Consider the following 20415-nt stretch of genomic DNA (forward strand, 5'->3'; position numbering starts at 1 on the left):
TTTTATATGTATATGACTTTTTGATCTCTTTTATGACATATTTTCTAAAGTGGATTGATAAAATACAGCTATTCTGGTACAGTTTTTTTATTTTTTTTTTACAGCGTGTGTCGTGCGATATAATTATTGATATAGTTTTATAGATTGGGTCGTTACGGACGTGGCGATACCAAATATGTATAGGATTTGTGTTTTTGATCACTTTTATGTAATGTTTTATAGTGCATGGGGAATGTAATGCATCTTTATTATTGGGGGGGGGCTGTGTTGTGTTTGGTGCACACTTTTTTTTTACTTTTTTCACTTTTTTTTACTTTTACACTAGTGTACATTACTGTACACTAGTGTAAAATTGTTAGATTACTGATACAATACATTGCAGTACCTGATGTACTGCAATGTATTGTATCATGCCTCATGCTGACAGGCAATAGCCACAGCCACCCCTGTCAGCATGAGGCATCTCCATGGTGACCCCAGGGACCTTCATTAGGACCCCGGGATCACCATGGAGACATCAGGATCCCGGACGGCGCCGCGGGACATCGCGATCACGTAAGTGACCCACGACGCCGTCCGGGATCCACCGGGACCCGTTAGATGCCGCTGTCATGGTTTGACAGCGGCATTTAACGGGTTAAACTGCCCGGAGCGGAGAATCCTCCGCTCCGGGCAGTTACAGGAGGGTGTCAGCGGTCACACTGACCGCTCATCACCCGTCCTGCAGCCGCCGCCGGGCGGTAATTTATTCCGATGCACCCGCCGTTAAAAGGCGTACGCATCGGAATAAAGCCCATTAGTGGCCGCCGTGAAAAGGCAGCATGGCGGTCACTAAGGGGTTAAAGGGATGGGACCCAAGTCGCTCTTAAAGGGACGGCACCCAGGATTAAAGTTAAAAGGAAGTCACTGGTAAAGGGGCGCTCTGGAAGTCACTGGTAAAGGGGCGCTCTTTTCAAGCGCTATGTATTTCCCTGGAAATGCAAATCTAGTTCCAAAATGTTACGTCTCAATTTTTGCACACAAACCACACTCTCTTTCCTATAATGCCACACCCACTTGTCAAATGTCTGAAAGACTTCTTAGTCCAAATGGCATTAAAACTCTAGCATTAGCAATAGTAGGTCCCAATGTGTATATTTTATGTACAGATAGTTATAGATGAAATATATAGAAATAATAATAGAATAATAATAGAAATAATATATAGAAATGCTCAGCTGTAACAAGTGAACAAACACATCTTTCTTTCTCTGTTTGTTATTACTTTTCTAGCACATTCCTTAAAATGTATTGGTTATCGCCCACAAACTTACCAAGAGAGCTTTCCTGAAAGCGAAGGTCAACTTTTGAACTGTGCAGCAGAATTTGATGTTTGCTTGATGATAACTTACGTTGTACAGCAACGAAGTAAGTGCCCCTTCCCTGTAGATCCTTAGAGATCATCTATATCAGTGTTTCTCAACTCCAGACTCACCAACAGGTCGTGTTTTGACGATTTACTTATTATTTCACAGGTGGTATAACTATACTTAGTGCATCAGGTATTATCACAGGTGTTATTTGTATGGGATATCCTCAAAACATGACCTATTGGTGGCACTTGAGGACTGGAGTTGAGAAACCCTGCTCTATATCATTATATAGTTAGACAACTGTGCATTGCAGGGGTCTGGGAAACCTTAGTACTAACCCATAGATAAGGTAAGGGATGACTGGGCAGAGGCAAGGGAGTGGGCATCAGCAAGCCACTTTGTCTTGAACAAGGCAGGGGGACAGTTGTAGGGGTGCAGAAGTCACATAAAGACCCAGTTCCAGTTCCCGGTTAGTGATTTTGCATTAGGGACAAAGCTCCTTTAGGTCCACCTCTCAGCTACAGGTTAGTGAATGTAATGCCTATGTCATGTAGCAGTAGAAGAGGACTTCTGTAAAGCTCCAGCTGTAAAAACCCATTAAAAGTATTATCTTATGTTTAATTATATTTCAGGTGAAAAAATTCCGGATGGGTTTCTGTATTTACGACACTGCGGCACATCATCACAGTGTGACTTGATAGAAAGCCTGACTACTCCTACCTATAATATAAGATACAGCACCAAATGCTGTACCACAGATGCCTGCCTTCCCACAGTGCCTGTATGTAGGTATCTAGTGATGACCACGCCGACGGATATAAAGTTTTACACAAAAAATATTTAAATATATATATATATATATATATATATATATATATATATATATACATACACATACTTAGTTATAGTTTTAAAACTATAAGAAATAGTCTATCAGCTACTCTACTGACCCCCTATAAGAGAAGGCACAGAAATCCACTCTATGGCTATGTTGACACTGTGTAAAACAAAAATAGAGAGAAGGGGGTCCGCTTTTGTTGAAAATTATAATTATAATTAAAGTCAATGGAATGAAGGCCACCCAAAGCACACACTGTGGGAGAAAAATAGACACTGGTGTAAATTGCCTACAGCAACCAATCACAGCTCAGCTTTCAGCTCTGGTAACATGAAAGCTGAGCTGTGATTGGTCGCTGAGGGTAGTTTACACCAGTCTATATTTTACACCCTTTGATAAAACTGGGCCTATAGTGCATTGAAAAAAAGATGTTTGCGCGGACATCAAATTAATGTTCAAATGTTTATGACAATTCTTTGCGGACGTTATTTTTTTAGTTGTTCACACACTTTTTTTTTTCACTGTCCTTTCACCATCTTTACTACACAATTCAATGGACCTTCAAAAAAGAACGACACCCAAAAGGGCCTGAACTAGAATAATTTACCAACCGCCGCCATTGTGATGACAGGCGCCCAAAATGTGAAATGACGGATGACATTTCGTTCTCAAATTGTTGTTAAAGTTGGAACATGTTCCCTTTTTTATATGTATGCCCTTTAGCAACTATAAGCAGAAGCACATATGGTACTGGTGCCTCTAATATTCTAGGCATGGATAGGCAACAATAATCCCTCTATCGGGTAAGAGGCCTAGGGAACTCCCGACCCCCAGTTAGATTCCCTTATACGTACCGAGTCCCACTGCCGTAGCCGGTCCCGGGACGGAGATATCCCAGTCAGAAGCCGGCGCACGCTCTGGAGAGAGGTCTGGCGTCCATAGAGAATGAATGGAGCCGTACGCACGCTGCAGAGATGAGTCCGGCTCCATTCATTCTCTATGGATGCCGGACCTCTCTCCAGAGCGCGCGCGCCGGCTTCTGACCGGTCTATCTCCATCCCGGGACCGGCTCCGGCAGCGGCACTCGGCGGGATGAGGTACGTATAAGGGGATCTAACTGGGGGTCGGGAGCCTGTCAACCCGGCAACGGGGGGTGACAGGTCCTCTTTAACAGACTTACTTTAAATTTTTGAAATGAAAGTAAAGCACATGATAATTACATTTAATTGGTTAAATCATGGGGATCTAGATGGTTCTAATACATATACCTACATGTATAATTCATTTGCATTGCAATGAAAAATTTTGCAGTGTCGAAGGAAAAAAAGGACAACAAAAATGGTGTTATCTGTCCGGCCTGTCATTCCACCAAGGACAAGCTATGCACCCCGAAGAGATCAATGGAGTGTACAGGAGATGAAACCCACTGCATCTACTTCAATGAAACAATGCTGAGAGGTGATTGATAACATTTATTTCTATGATATTATTTTCTCTATCAAAAGAGAGGAGAGAAACTCCAAAAATTTTAAATCCATCAGCCATCAAATCTGCATCTGAGTTGTATTTATAGCACCCAGCCCCATGGTTGTCCTCATAGAAGGTCACCACTTGTCCCCCAATAAGTGGTATAAACCACTGGCTCTGTATGAGCTATGCAAAATACAGTGCTAAATAAATGTATACTATTTAGAATTTAGAGGACTGTAAATTTTACTGGCGGATGATCCTGCATGGGAAACGAGTGAGATGCTGGGACTGGACAAGCAATACAAGATTACTAGGTAGGTAGCTCTAAGGTAGCTCTATTGGGTCACTAATGACTGTACGCAGCTCCACTGGTCACTATTAACTTTACAAAACACCAGAGGTTTCCTAAGCATTATAGACAGCATACTGGGTCACCATGAACTGTACACAGCATCATAGGGTGACCATGAACTGTACACAGCACCATAGGGTCACCATGAACTGTACACAGCACCACATGATCACCATGAACTGTACACAGCACCACAGGGTCACCATGAATTGTACACAGCACCATAGGGTCACCATGAACTGTACAAAGCACCATAGGGTCACCATGAATTGTACACAGCACCATAGGGTCACCATGAGCTGTACGTAGCACCACAGGGTCACCATGAACTGTACACAGCACCATAGGGTCACCATGAACTGTCCACAGCATCCTGGGTCACCATGAACTGTACATAGCACCATAGGGTCACCATAAAAGTAATTCTTTTAATGCATTAATGTTTTTTTTGTTTCTTCCCAGCATATACCCTACACTCATATGGATGTGGCACCACAAACATCTTTAGAGAAAAGGGAAGAATTGTTCATACATTAATCTTTTACTCAACAATTGAAATCTCCGAAAAAAAATCAACTCTGGGGTTACAGATAGGTAAGAAGAAGTTGCTTGGCATATAATGTTAGTGTGGTGCCCACCCCCGGTAGTATGGAGGTAGGACGGACGGTTACTTGTCAGATGGTAAAGTGTGATGCCAATCCTATGATTGAGAAAGACCTATAAGGTTGTAACGTCGCTCTGTTTGCCATGCTGGAATAAAGTTTCTTTTTTCCGTATTTCCGTAAGTGAGATGCTGTTACCATGCTACTGGACTTGAACTATTTTGTCCCTACAGGACACAGGGACAGGTAACTTTTGCATCTATATAAAGTTTTTGTGCTTGACATTACACTTAGACCGGAGGGTCTGTGTGGGGAAGTGCTATAGTGTACATTTTTTACATTGCCAATCCTATGATGGTTGGCCGAGATGTAGCCGGACCCTAGGATGTTATGTTGTGACGCCAGTGCCGGTTGGGCACACAGGTATAGTGGCACACCAGCTTTTATTTTAAAGGGCCAGTGGACAGTGACCTACCGGGTTATTGTGGGGTCCCTTGGGCTGTTTTCACGGTGGTCGGGAGTGGAATAGTAACCCACCCGGACTATTGGTACTGCCACCCACAGAAAGGGGAAATGTCCCAAGGAGTGTTCATGTGCTGTGCTGGTGCTGGATGAGGAATCAGAGTCTATTTATCATAAATAAAATCTTGTTTACTCTGAAGATACTTGTGTGCAGCAGAACATACAGCTTTGCATTGACAGGATACTTTACACTTGATAAGACACTTCATAGTTCAGGATCCAGATCTGCAATGAGAGTAGAGAATGAGCGGTACAGTCGTGCCGACTGGGTTGCGTGTTGAGAGGTACAAAGAAGAATCAGAGGAGCAGAGAGGAGGATGTTGTGAGAGTCCCAACCCAAGTAGTACTGTGCTCTGCCGCGAGGTTGGAGGTAGAAATAGAAGAAGACTTGAGACAGAATACTTGTGTCTGTGCATCGACTCTTGTCGGAATGCACCACCTATTGCCCTACCAGTGTCGGGGGACCCATCCTAGTGGGTGACACAATCCCAGACCTCGTTATCTGGGCTGAGCAGAATGCTGAGGGTTCCCTGCTGACAACCGCGCTGTGAGATACAGTTCATAGGCTTCTAGCAACTTTGCTCTATCCGGATCAGTTCCTAGCTTTCTGCCTTTGTGGATACTGTCCTGCACTGTGACTCTCCTAGTCCACGGCATGGGTTTAGATGATCTCTGACGTGTCGTCTCTAGAAAAGAGTTTAACACTGCATAGTGCTGAGTGGAGTTACTTGAGGAGAAACAGCTGCGTTAACTGCGAAGACCTCTCTGGATACTTGTTCTCTTGTCCCTGAGAGGGGACTTGGCAGAGGACCAGGGCCCAAATGAACCACTGTTGGGAGCGCTCTAGCCTGCATCCTTCCTCTACAAAGTCCAACATCAAAGAACCACTACACTTCCTCTACCCACGTGACTTCCTATCTACAGCCCCTGAAAGGTGCGCTGTGAATCCTTTCCATCCTTAAGCTGTGCAGCAACTAATCACATATACTCACAATAGCAACATCTTGTGGAAAAACCTTATCACTACTACATCACCACTTGCTTATAAGAAAGTACAGGCTTTTGCGAAGGGTGTAACCAATAGCAACATCCGTGGTGGGATACCACATTAGTACATTAGTACAGCAGTTAAACTCCTGCTGCTTGGATTGATGTTTAATTTTAGTTGGTTTAATGTGCTCATTTTTAGTTAGCTTTTTGTGTAAATTTTTATGAGAAAACAATATCCCATAAACCCTTCCTATGAAGTCCTGGGTGTGGGTCCTGGGATCTCAAGACACTGAAATCCCTGCGGAAGAGAGCTGCTTGCCAAGCATTTACACTGCCGCTCCATTCATTCTCTACAGAGTGACGGGATGCAGCTTTCCACTCTCTGCACTTACAGGAGAAATAGTGCTTAAAAAAGAGTGTTCCTTTAACAGTTACTTCCAGAGTGCTCCTATAAGAGAAGCTTTAACCCTGCCCTTTGAGAGCAAATTTGGTACCGGCCCTTTAAGAGCTAACTCAGTACTGGCCCTTTAAAAGTGACTTCAGTACTGGTCCTTTAAGAGTAAATGTTGTTCTGATCCTTTAAGAGTGAGTTCTATATCGGCCCTTTAAGAGCAAATCCAGTACTGGCCTTTTGGCCTTCAAGGTACCTGCCTATTTAAGAGCCCTTTAGGAGCAAATTCAGTAATGGCCCTTAAAAAACTAATGTAAGATCGAATTCAGCATGACTTCTCATACCCCTTTAATGAGCACAATGGGTAGGTTCTGCTGCAAAATACAGATGACAACATTTAGCTTATTTTCAGCACATCCTTCCCTGCCCCCCCACAGGAATAACACACTCTTGTCCTGCTGCTTACCTTCTGTCGTCTGGTATAAGCTGGTTTATTAATTATGTGGAATGTAGACAAGGCTTTCACTACTTTGCTTTGCACTGCAGGTAACTTTTTGTGGTGCCATGTTTGCCATGAGGAGAGTGCTGCCAGCTGTTCAAAGCATCGTATATTGTGTGGGCCAGATGAGGACGTTTGCATCACTGAAAGGAGAAGGATCACAGATGGTATGTCTCTATTACTTATCACCACCCTAAGGGGGGATTTTAGTGTTTTACAATTTAGCCTAGGTTCCTGCTTCGTGGTACAGTATATAGCGACAGATACGCTACCTAATTACTATAATAGTACATGTGTCACCGCAATGAACGGACCTTACAATTAGAGATGATCGAACATCGGAAAATGTTAGGTTCTATAGAACTCGAACCTTGTCGAACCTTCCGCATTTGATTCCCGATGCCTTTCCGGTCCATGGGGAGAGGAGACAGCCCAGGTAGCGCCTGGAATTCCAGGATTCAGCCTAGGTAATAGGCTGTTTCCCAGAATTCCAGGCGCTACTAATATAAAAAACGAATAAAATATACTGTAGAAGTATTATCATGTGATTGGATGGGAGACAAGGATTTCTAGGTTTAGATAAGAACTGGTGGGACCTCCCTTGGTAGTAGTGGTCCCTAGGCTTCTGTGAGGCCTTACGCAACAGCAAAGATGATTCTGTCATCTAGTAGCTTCAAGCTTTACAGCCAATTCAATTTCCAAAAGTTAGGTTCTGTGTCAACAAAGGTGTTCACACAATACACATGGACATGCTGGGAGCCACTCTTGAATGTTCTGCTCTCTTCTCTGATAAATGAATGGGCCTTTTATTGGGACAACTCCTAAGAGACCACAAACATAGAGCATCTCTCATTCTAGAGAACACGATGGGGGACATTTATGAAAGGTCCACCCGAGACGTATGCCAGGGAGAAGGCGCAGATTCACCTGTTCTCCCTGGTATATGCCTGCCTTATCCCCTGCTCGCACGATAGACGGGTGGGGGCGGGGCAAGGCAAGGAGGAGGCATGGCTTCCCCCTGCGCCTCATTTATCGTGATTTATGCCAGCTCACAGGTGTAAATCATGATCCAAATCTACACCTATTGAAAGCAGGTGTAGATGTGGTACGCGAGGCACAGGATAGGCACACGCCTTTTAGTGAATTCAGCCAGGGAAAGGGGGCGGGCCTAATTTAAAACCGGCGTACTCGTCTTGATAAATCCCCCCCGGCCTGTGATTGGCTGAGCGCTCCGTCAGCTGACAGGCTATTCTGAAGCTAGAGCGTGCGGGACCCGGGGAGGAAGACAGAGCGAAGGAGAAAATGGGGGTTGTAGAATATGCACAACCCCAACAGATATAGGGCCAGAGAAAGACTAAAATCAAAGAAGTTAGTAGGAAGGTAACCAAGCGTCAAAGTATAAGACCACCCATCAAGAAGACCAAATTCTTTTAGTAGGGTGGGATTCGCATTCTTCCTGATGATGTCTCCAGTCTCCTGGTTTCAATGATAAAGTCCCTATAAGAGGGGACAAGGATGGGTACAGGGGGGGGCCTTAGCTGGTGCAGATAAGCATGTAACATTTTTGTTTTTTCCTTTGTAACAGAACAAAGCCGAAGACTTACAATGCAGATAAAGAGACGGTGTGGACGATCTGCTGAATGTCAGTTTACTGGTGTCATAACCAGTAAAGCGAATCTACTGTCCATCATAACATCCTGCTGTAATACTGACATGTGCACCACCCCAGAGCCGCAGTGTAAGAAGCTGCCTTCATCTTTATTTCTACAATAGCATGGACAATATAGGGGTGGTCCACTCAATCTACATAGGAGATAATGAAATAAAAAATTGATCACTATATTGTTCGACCTAAATGAGGACTGGTCTTCCTTAAAGAGGGCAGGTTAAGTCAGATGCAGATTTAATTTTTTATCAGTTGCTCCTCACTTGCCCCTTAGAAGCAGATTGCAAACTGCTAAATGTAGTATTGGAAAAGTATCACTTACTACTTTTAAGGTCAGACTAGCCCCCTAGAGGTAGTCTACCAGGAAGGTTCAACCAACTTTAAAGGAAAAGTTGGGCCACATGAATTTTTTCCCAAATGTCAGGTCACAGGGGGAATATAACAAACTATACTAGCTCATCTCTCCCTGTGGCTCTCTAGCGATGGATCGCCGCTCCTGGACCCTCGCTGGGCTCGGAGATATCCAGCAAAGCCGACATCACTACCCAGCTGATGAACTGGCTGCTCAGCCCGTTGGTGACTGGTCGGGATGCCGCTGCAGCCACTGCAGTGGCTGAGCGTGTTGTCCATCACAGCTGGGACGGGCATTTTCCCTGAGTTGTGACATCATCATAACTCCGGGGGAAATGCCTTCCGCCGGGGGTCCCGAAGCCCGTCCAGCAGCATATCGTGTGCATAAGGAAAGGTGGGCAATAGAGATGAGCAAACCGGGTTCGGAGGGACTTGAACGATCGGCATTTGATTAGCGGTGGCTGCTGAAGTTGGATAAAGCCCTAAGGTTGTCTGGAAAACATGGATACAGCCAATGACTATATCCATGTTTTCCACATAGCCTTAGGGCTTTATCCAACTTCAGCAGCCACCGCTAATCAAATGCCGAAAGTTCGGGTTCGGATGGATGCTCGAGGTATGCTTATCTCTAGTAAGCAATCCTTGACTGTTATTTTCTCCTCTGCCCCTGCTGGCTGTCAAAAGTTTATTACAGCGGGACATTTTCTTTAAACTGGCGATGTAATTAAAAACAAATTTTAACATGTCACATGGACAGTCAGTCAGGTCTCACTGCTGAGACTTACACCTGTCAGTAAGCACTTAATAATTTCATAGGGGTCAGCGGTACCCTTATAATATACTAGCCAACTACCCCCAGGCTGAAGCCTGGGGCAAAAAAATCCATATTGCAACGACACCCACCCCTAAAAAGTAACTTTTAGAGATAGATAGATAGATAGATAGATAGATATAGATTTTGGATCATAGAGACACATGGTACCTTTCATGTATCCAACTGAGCTTCCACTTTTAGAGAAATGCTTTTATTCTCTGGAACAAAGAGTCAAAGAGGCTTTTTAAACTTGTGATCTGCTGTAAGCTGGAATGCCTCCTCTCTCCTCTCGGCTTGATTGATACTTAGAAGTTGAGTCCCAAGTAGGGTCAAGTATGTAGGGGAGAGGGGAATAAAATAAAATAGAATAAAATCTTTTTTTTACATTCTGGAATCACAGCTGGATATATCATGTCCCTCCTTTTCCTAACAGCTATCTAACAGTGTCAGCAGATTGGAACATTTATTATATCTGACAGATTTGCTTTAAAGATTGTACACAATTAGGAAAAGAAACATTTTCCCCAGAAATAATGCCATTCTTGTCCACAGATTGTAACTCTATCCTAATTGAAGAGAAAGGAGATGGACTGTCATACCAGACAAAGCCTGTGGACGGAAAAGTTATTGTTTCTGGGGAACAAAATATGTTTTTTTCTAGGACAGCCACTTTAACTCCTTAATGACAGTGGGCGTAAATGTACGCCCCAAAAGCCCGTGCCTTAACGCAAACAGGCATAGATTTACGCCAGCGGTTTACCCGATTGCTGTGTGTAAACAAACAGTGATCGGGTAATGATGGCTACTGTAATACACAGCAGGCCATCTTAGCTTGTCGGCACGGGGGGTGGATTAAACCCCCCGTGCCGACGGTCGCTGTAATTGGCTGATTTATTCAAATTAGCCAACTACTTTGATTTTCCGGTTCATCGGTGACCCGAGGCCCCGGAAATCAATGGTGATTGGTGCTGCCCGAGACAGCACCAATCGCCATCAGTGTATACAGTGAAGGAGGCCATGGTGCCACCCTCCCGATCACCGCTATTGGCCGGCCAGGCCCGGCTGGCCAAAGTGGCGATCTAAGTAAAAATAAATATTTTTACTTTGCTCTGCACCCCTCAGTCAGTTAGCTGAGGAGTGCAGAGCAGGTGTGTGTGGTGTGCGAGCACCATACTCGCCGGATCCCAGCGCCTGAGTGAAGATCTGCTGTCCCGCGACATCCTCCTCATTCACCGTAGTCTTTTTTCTGCTCCCGTTGGTTTCCGACGGCTTTCTTTGGCTTTTTTCGGCAATCTTCGTCCAGGTACATTGTACTGCCCCCTAGCAGCTGATTAGTGTATATAATACACTAATCAGTGGCTTTGGGGTGAAGAGGTAGCTTTTTTTTCCCCTTATTTATTTTTATTTTTTTAGCGTCCTTCTGTCGCTGAGTGCTGAATAGCCTCGCACGTAAGGGTGTCATCCCATCCCGCCCCCTGCCCCTCAGACAGGTGACCCCATCCTGCCTCCTGCCCTCCAGACAGGTGACCCCATCCTTCCCCCTGCCCCCCAGACAGGTGACCCCATCAGGACCCCAGACCCCCAAAATTATGAGCCCCAGATTCCTGGCTTTGTGGCAATGGCGGGAATCCAAATTAACCTCACAGGTCTCAGAGAAATAGACTTTTTCAAGCTCTATTTCTTTGGTGACCTTGTAAATTTGATGGTGGCGCAAACAAACTTGTATGCGCATCAATTTCTTGCCCAGAATGACAAAATTTTGGGGGCTCCTGCTGCACATGGGCCTAGTAAAAAAAAAAAACACAATTCGGCATTACTAGAGTGGGGATATTATATATAATACCCCACTTTACAGTATGGCTATGGCATGGTTTCGATTCGAAGCCCTCCTAAAATTCTTGCATTATAATGACAATGCAACGTGCCCCCCACAAGATGATCCCTCATATGACCGACTGTTCAAAGTACGGCCGGTCATCGAGCATTTCTCAGTCAAATTTACTGAGATTTATATCCCAGAGAAATACATCTCAGTAGATGAGTCCATCCTGAGCTTCAAAGGAAGACTTGATTTCCGCCAGTACCTTCCCAATAAAAGATCGCGGTATGGCGTTAAATTTTATAAACTCTGTGAGAGTACCTCGGGGTACACTTAAATATTGAGAGTATATGAGGGTAGGGACACCCAAATCCAACCCCCAGAATGCCCCCCATCCTCAAAGTTGGATAAAGGTTATCACCTGTACATTGATAACTTTTATACCAGCATCCCCCTGTTTCGGTCCCTTGCTGCCCGAGCTACTGTAGCTTGCGGCACGATCCGAAAAAATCAGAGGCCTCCCAAGTCATCCGGTTAGACAACTGATGGCAAGGGGTGCGGACAAGGCCTATGCTTGTGAAAATATGTTGTTGGTCAAATATAAGGACAAACGCGATGTCCTTATTTTGACCACAATTCACAGTAAAAGCACCACCCCTGTCCCTGTACAAGGTACCACAAACTTGGTGAACAAACCTGATTGTGTTCTAGACTACAATCAGTATATGGGAGGAGTTGATCTCTCAGATCAAGTCCTCAAACCATATAACGCCACGAGAAAAACCATAAAGTGGTATAAAAAGGTGGCCGTATATCTGGTACAGACAGCGATGTACAACGCTTTTGTGCTGTACCGATATGCCGGCCACCCGGGGAAATTCCATAAATTCCAGAAAGCAGTGACCAAAGCCCTGATATTCGGCAGCCACGGAGCGGGCCCCAGCGCTTCTGGATATGAAGTACCCCATATCGTACAGGGACAACATTTTCCAGGTGAAGTCCCCCACACTGGAAAAAAGGGGAGATCCCAAAAGTAGTGCAGAGTGTGCCACAAAAGGGGGATCAGGAAGGACGCCATTTTCCAGTGTGACACCTGTCCTGATCACCCCGGCCTCTGCATAAAGGATTGCTTCAAGGCGTACCACACGTCATTGGAGTTCAAAATTTTCTAAATTCTGTCCCTTATTCCTATTTCAGGGGTCACGTTGATCCAGGGATTATTTTGATCGCCATTATGTCGTCTGCCTCACAAGGGTTTTTTGCCTTCCTGTGGATCAACACAGGTTGAATTTGATGGACTCTAGTCCTTTTCAACCTTATAAACTAATAATTGGCCTAATACCCCCAAATAAATAAAAAATTGTCCCTTTTCCCAAACTAAATAGGCATGGCCCCCATTCCCATTAGAGGCTTGCCATGTTGCATTTACAAAGCCTCTGTGTGGCCAGGACAGTAGAAACCCCCCACAAGTGACCCCATTCTGGAAACCCCATAAGGAATTTAACAAGGGGGGCAGCAGGGATATGGCCCCCTGGTGACGGGCACATTAGTGCTGTGAAAGTGAAAAAAATTTTATTTTTCATCTTCACAGCACATGTTTTACATATGTGCCCGTCACCAGTGGGGTCCATATGCTCACTGCACCCCTTGTTAGATTCCTTGAGGGGTGTAGTTTCCAGAATGGGGTCACTTGTGGGTGGTTCCCACTGTTCTGGCAGCACAGGAGCTTTGTAAATTTTTACACATCATTGATCTAGTCTTGACATTTCTCATTTGCACAAGGGGTTAAAAGAGAAGAAACAAAAGAAAACATGTAGAGAAATTTCCCCTGAGTACGGAAATACCCCACATGTGGACTTAAGGTGCTATGCGGCCGCAAGACGAGCCTCCAATGGGAAGGAGTGCCATTTAGCTTTTTGGGGCTGGATTTGGGTAGAATGGATTTCGAGGGCCATGTTGCACTTAAAAACTCCCTGTGCTGCCAAGCCAGTAACCCCCCCCCCCCACAAGTGACCCCATTATGGAAACTACACCCCACAAGGAATGTAACAAGGGGTGTAGTGAGCATATGGACCCCACTGGTGAGGGGCACAAATGTGGAACTATGTGGCATGAAAATGAAATATTACTTTTTTTACACTATAATGTTGGTCTAGCCTTGATTTTTTTCATTTTCACAAGGGGTTAAAAGAGAAAAAAACACACAAAATGTGTAGAGCAATTTCCCCTGAGTCCAAAAATACCCCACATGTGGACATAAAACGCCGTGTGGGTGCAGGGCAAGCCTCCGAAGGGAAGGAGTGCCATTTGGATTGAGGAGTGCCACTCAATTTCAACATTGTGTGAACAGATCCTTTCTGTGTTTTTATTCCACTCCTGGTTTTGGTTGCTATGAGGACCTGACATGAGGACCAAATACTGCCTGAAATATACGTAGTGTGAACCCAGCCTATAAACCTGAACAGGTCCCTAAAAATATCTGATTTTGAAATTTTACTGAACGTTTGGAAAATTGCTGCTAATGTTTTAAGCTTTTTATTGTCTAAAAAAATGAAAGATAGTTCTGCCAGATAGGTTAAAGCACTCCCAAGTTATTATTGAATACAGTGACACAGGTCATATTCATAAAATTTGCCTCGGTCCTTAAGGCTATTTCAGGCCTGGTCCTTAAGGGGTTAAGGAATAACTGATTATTCTAATCTATGTACCTTGTGTGTGCTTATAAACACTGCACTGTCTTACAGGGTCACTAAAAAGGCGAAAGAACAACGGCAAAACATGTCCCGGCTGCTTCCCAACTAATAATACAAACTGTCGGGCAACGGATGTTGTCAAGTGTAATGGGGAGGAGACTCACTGCATCTACTATTCAACAACTATAAAAGAGGGTGAGTGAGTTGTTGTTGTCTTTTTTTTTAAACTGGTATATGTTTTTTATTGCTTTTTAAAATATTTTGCTGAAATATGATGTTACAGAAAGTCAGTAACTCTGGTTTTTTTTCCCCCCATATGCCATTTACCATGTGGCATGTGACATTTTCTCCCTTATTTGACAATCCCCTGTACAGCTTCTTTTTTAAGACATTTTTTACACCTTTTGAGTTTGGCTGGGTTCACACTGCATTACGTTTTTGCAATCCGTATTTTTCATCCTTTTTTTTTTATCAAAAAACGGATAAAAAAAACATGCATTTGTGTGCATCCATTTATGGAACAACTGATCAAAACGGATGAAAAACGGATTTCAAAACACAGTGTGAACCCAGCCTTCCCCTAGCTGATTTTAATGAGCAATCATTAGATCAACTCAGGCTATGTTCACAGACCGACAAAATGACAGCCGTAGAATTGATCAGTCAGATCGACAATTTGCTAGTAGAGCCTGCCCGAGGGAGGCTCTATTAGTATATTGCCAAGTTAGCATATTGCAAGCACAGAGGCCTAGTAAAGGCTTGTGGTGGCTAACATTTGGCACATTGCAGTCAAACTGTGGGGTTGCCAATTGGAGCACCGAAAGGCATGACAGCTATAGTTGAACCTGTTAAGTACATTGATCTCAACTGATTGTCACATTTAAGGGATTAAATGACTGACATTAGGGGAATTGCTGATTCCACTGTATGGTACTCACTACTAATAAAGCATGCTCAGTTTTTAAGCCTAATTCATAAACTAACTGCAGTACTGTACAGCACCCATCCTTAAAGCCTAGGTGGTGTCCCGTACATGTATGTCATATGTAGCCAAGAGGTTCAAAAATATTTTTCATATTTTGACTATGTTTCCACAATTTTTTGTTCCTCATTTTATTCGGTGTTTTTATCTCTTTTCCACTATTGGGTTTTGTTACATAGCCTTTTATTGTGCCTTCATTCTTGACACACTAGACACCCTTATGTACAATGTTATAAGATTTCCTTTAGATAACTAATAATATCTGTCATTTTGCTTTATTAGACACATATACATCGTCTGACACTCACCATGGATGTTCTTCCCCTGGGATCTGTGAACATGAGACCAACAAGCACTTTGAAATGCGTGAATTTAAGACTTTAATAACCACTGAAATTATCTGCAGCCGAGGGATACAGGTTATTCATCAACTTCTCAACTTAGTCATCTCAAAGTGTGCAGCATGGAGTCTGCTAAAACTCTCATAGGTTCTTGGCATTGACTCTGTCCCCCCTTCAGATCTTCTACCGGGCAGAACACTTGGATAGATCAATTAAAGCATTCAGAACATACCTTGATTTGGGACTGTGAATAAAGTCAAAGAGGCGGGGCTTATCGTATCCTCAGCCCTAACATCGCTACGCTTCACTGTGCTGTATGCCCAACACTTGCATAATCAGCAACACACACTGTGAATTAAGCTCTGTGAAGCATAGCAGTGCTAGGGCCCAGGGAACAATAGACTCCGCCTCTTTGACACTCTTCAAATGAAAAATATATTTTTTTATGGGTATAAAAACACAGGTACAGGCAACAAAGGTGTGTTCTGAATGTTTTCTGGATATCTATGCAGAGGTGCCACTAGCTTGGTAAGCGGTCCGGAGGTCACAAAGCACTTTAAGTTAACTATAGAATCCATTCACGTATAATTTATAGAGAATGACACAAAATATAAGCAATTTTCTATATTGATTAGTTGGTTTAATAGAAATTAAATGAGGATTAAGGCTGTGTTCATACTCTGCGTTTATGGAAAAGTTTTGCCACAAATGACTGAAACCGAAGTAGAAAAATGCTTTACAGCAATTTATGCAAAAATCACAGCAAAACATGGTAAAAAAAAACAGAGCAAAAAGTAACGTGAACAAAGCCATCAGCCGATCAGCCATAACATATATATATGGATATACAGTATATTAGGCAGCACATAAACCTTCAGCAGCCACCATAAGGATGTGCGTGACTTTAACAATGGCTGAATTGTGAACACGACTGGATCACAGCATTTCCAAAATGGTCGGTCTTCTGGGGTGTTTCCAGTATGTAGTGGTCAATACAAGGAAGGAGAACTGGTGACCAGGGACAAGGTTACTTATGCTCAATACCCATTGATGAGTGCGTAGAGTGAAGGCTCTGTCATAGGAGAAGCAGTCATACAAGTGGCACACATAGAAAGCAGTCATCCATGGCCAGAGCAGTCACACACCACCACCACTGTTGGACAATATTGGACCACTTCCTGACTGAGGGCCACCAGACACTTTGTACATCATTGCACTGATGCTGTGCTGCGTGCGCCAACGGACCGACACCTTTACATCGATCCAAGAGGAGGAGATGTCTATGGATGTAAAGAAGGAACATAGGCGCTCGCAGCACAGTGTCAATACAATAACATGTGTCACTGATGTCTGTAGCACTAAATTGTCTGGCAGTGACTATCCTTGGTCAGGCAGCAGTCCTGCGGTCAGCAGTGGTCCTCAGCAGCATGGCAGCTACAGTGCTTTTAGTAATGCAGAATTTAATTATGCAACTGGGGTGGCCCATGGACTTGAAATCTGGTTGGCCCACCGGCAGTTATCCAGTTTGCCAGATTATCAGCCCAGGCCTGCTGCTAGCTGTGTATGGAGCAGTGTAGTCACAGACCCAGAATGTCCATGCTGACCCCTATCCACCGCCAAAGGTGTCTATAGTGGACACATAAGCAGAACTGGACCATGGAAGCAATGAAATAAAGTGTCCTGGTCTGATAAATAATTTTTCTATGTCATGTGGATAGCTGGGTGCATGTGTATCACCTACTTGGGGATGAGATGGCACCAGAATGCACTCTGGTAAGGAGATAAAACAGTGGAGGCAGTGTGATGAACAATGATCTGGTGGGAATCGTTGGTCCTGGTATAATGTAGACATTACTGTGACACGTACCACCTACCTAACCATTGTACAGACCAAGTTCCTCCATTATCGCAGTGAGATCCCCGGAAGGCAGTGGTCAGCAGGATAGAGCCCCGGCCACACTGCAGACATTATTTAGGAATAAAGAACATGACAAGGTCAGTGGTATAAAGAGGTCATGGTGGTGGCAATCTGATTGAGCATCTAGGGGATGTGGTCAATAAAGTCTGATCCATGGGGGCTGCATCCCACAACTTACAGGACTTACAGGATCTGCTGCTGATATCTTAGTGACAGATTCCAGAGGAGTCTTTTAGGGGACTTGTGGAGTCCAAGCCTTGACATGTCAGGACAGTATTGGTGAATACACACATGGAGAACTTACAAAAGGTTAATGTTATCACTGATTGTTGTATATTTTTAATAAAGCAGTAAATGATGAAGAATCAAAACTACAGCTGGAATTTCTTTGTGTTCTGTAACTGTGGATTGTTTTCTTCAGGTGCCAGATAGGCGCACTTTGATGTCTTCTTTCTCTTGTTGTAGCTATATCAAGGGTATATCCAGCGCTACAAAAAAAACCTTTATATCACTATGGCTGACCCCTCTATATCAATATGGCTGACCTTTATATCACTGTGGCTGACCCCTCTATATCACCATGGCTGACCCCTCTATATTACTATAGCTTACCCCTCTATATCACTATGGCTGACCTTTATATCACTGTGGCTGACCCCTCTATATCTCTATGGCTGACCCCCTGTATATCACTGTGGCTGACCCCCTGTATATCACTATGGCTGACCCCTCTGTATCACTATGGCTGACCGCTATATCACTATGTCTGACCTTTTTATCACTATAGCTGACCTCTCTATGACTATGTCTGACCCCTCTATATCACTATGACTGACTGTCAGGATGGGGAGGTAGTGACAAGGCGAGACAGTGGGCCCTGAACCTGAACCCACCCACTGTCCCTACCTACTTGCCTCAATTGGCCCTAGGCAGCTGCGGACAACCACAAAGATGTTCCCTATACTGAATAAGTGTAACACAGAACAAGACAGACAGACAAACACAATAAAGGGGAGTCAACAAGCCAAGTCAGAACCAAACGGGCAACACAGTACAAAATCGGAGATCAAAACGGTAATCAAAGGTCAGGTGGGAGGTCAGGTACCAAGTCGAGCAAGCAGAGGGATTAGGAACGGGGATTGCAGGAGTAGACGGGGAGCTGGGATCAGGGTATGAACCTTAATAGCCAGCAGTGAGAGACTGGCCACTGCTTTCATTTATGAGGATCAAGAGCCCAGTCCGGATCCCCATTGGACCGGCGCTCTGATCCTCAGGGTTCCGGACAGGCAGAGGCATCTGTTAATCAAAAACACTACTCAGCTGCAACGATCAAGGCTAGCAGTGAGCAGTGTAACCTCTCTATATCACTATGACCCTTCAATATCACTGTGTGTAACCCCTCTATATCACCATGGCTGACCCCTTGGCTGACCTCTATATCACTATGTGTGACCCCTCTCTATCACTATGTGGGACCCCTCTAAATCACTATGGCTGACCCTCTAGATCACTATGGCTGACCCCTCTAGCAGTGGCGTAGCTACCATGAAGGCAGGAAAAGCGACTGCTACGGGGCCCTTGCAGGAAGGGGGCCCCAGAAAGTCCTGCTCTGCCTTCATGTTAGGTATGCCACTGACAGCCGACCACCTCATCCCCCCTCCCCCAGGTGCCCGGAGAAGTAGAGGGACCCGGCACCGTACTCTTCAGCCCACTCACTGTAGTGCAGGGTGAGCGGGCTGCACATCAGAAGGAGAGGGACAGAGGAGCAGGACCTGCCAGGTCCTGTACGCACAGAAGGGGAGGGATGAAGGACCTTATCACATGACTCAAAGGTTCTCAATACTCCTGTGTACAGATCTGCCCAACTACAGGAGGAGGAGGGGGAAGCCTGGGAGCTGTAAGTGTTGTGTATGGGTGTCAGTGTGTGTATATATGTATCTGTGCATAAATCTATATGTTAGTGTGTGTGTATATATATGTATCTGTGTAATATATATCTATATATATATATGTATGTCAGTGTGTGTGTGTATATGTGTATCTGCGTATATATTTATATGTCAATGTGTGTGTATATATATATATATATATATATATATATATATGTATATGTCCGTGTGTGTATAAATGTATCTGTGGCTATATATGTATATCTCAGCGTGTGTATGTATCTGTGGCTCTATATATATATATATAATTATTCAACAAAGTAAATGCACACTGCTTGAAAAAGCTCTCAGTGTGGAGAGCGAAACGTCGTGGTTTGGGGAAATAAACACGTTTGTTTGAACTGTATCCTCCTGCGTGCTCCGGTTTTCTCCATTGGATATATGGGGATATATATATATATATATCTATAGGGCTGGGCGATATTGGCCTAAATCAATATCGCGCTTTACCATACATGTACATGTAGGTAACGATAAATTGAACGATAATTATGACACGCCCCTTTTAAAAGCCGCACCCCTTTTGAAAACCCCATTTTTCGATGGTAATACAAACATGGATTTATTCCATGTAACAATGTGCAGCAAACTTCACAAGTAATATATGACGTTTTGGCGTCTCCTACGCCATTTTCAAGTGGCACTTGAAAATGGCGTAGGAGACGCCGAAACGTCATATTACAGGACAACCCTGTAATAAATCACTGTGTGCAGAGTCTCCTGGTGGCTGCAATCTGTGAGTGACAACCATCAGCCCTGAAGGTCCAGCAACACATCTGTCTACAGCGGCAGCTATCAGAGGATTGTACTACTTTACTACAACTCCCAGCATATCCTGAGGGCTGCAGACTGTCAGTACATGCTGG

General features: G+C 44.1%; 2 protein-coding genes across 2 annotated transcripts in view; one reads left to right on the forward strand and one right to left on the reverse strand.

Annotated features, from left to right (window-relative positions):
- LOC138768724 (uncharacterized) overlaps positions 1–7040 on the reverse strand; it is a 77540-nt gene extending 70500 nt beyond the window's left edge. Inside the window, exon 1 of the mRNA XM_069946681.1 lies at positions 6984–7040. The gene's annotated coding sequence lies outside the window, so the exon portion shown is untranslated. The remainder of the gene's footprint in view (positions 1–6983) is intronic.
- On the forward strand, positions 477–15932 carry LOC138769685 (uncharacterized). Its single transcript, XM_069948296.1, has 9 exons — positions 477–555; positions 1273–1407; positions 1985–2137; positions 3502–3648; positions 4475–4606; positions 7064–7183; positions 8602–8754; positions 14411–14554; positions 15624–15932. Exons 2-9 carry the CDS (start codon positions 1380–1382, stop codon positions 15827–15829), a joined length of 1083 nt encoding a protein of 360 aa, XP_069804397.1. The 5' UTR covers positions 477–555; positions 1273–1379; the 3' UTR covers positions 15830–15932.
- The last annotated feature ends 4483 nt before the right edge of the window (positions 15933–20415 follow it).

Source organism: Dendropsophus ebraccatus, chromosome 12 (genome assembly GCF_027789765.1).
Source record: "Dendropsophus ebraccatus isolate aDenEbr1 chromosome 12, aDenEbr1.pat, whole genome shotgun sequence".
NCBI classification, from domain to species: domain Eukaryota; kingdom Metazoa; phylum Chordata; class Amphibia; order Anura; family Hylidae; genus Dendropsophus; species Dendropsophus ebraccatus.

Excerpts from the sequence above, each read along its gene's own strand:
- LOC138769685 (XM_069948296.1), top strand. The coding sequence starts at position 1,380 with ATGATAACTTACGTTGTACAGCAACGAA. Across the intron at positions 7,184-8,601 it reads AAGGAGAAGGATCACAGATG|AACAAAGCCGAAGACTTACA; the intron begins GTATGTCTCTAT and ends CCTTTGTAACAG. Across the intron at positions 8,755-14,410 it reads CACCACCCCAGAGCCGCAGT|GGTCACTAAAAAGGCGAAAG; the intron begins GTAAGAAGCTGC and ends ACTGTCTTACAG.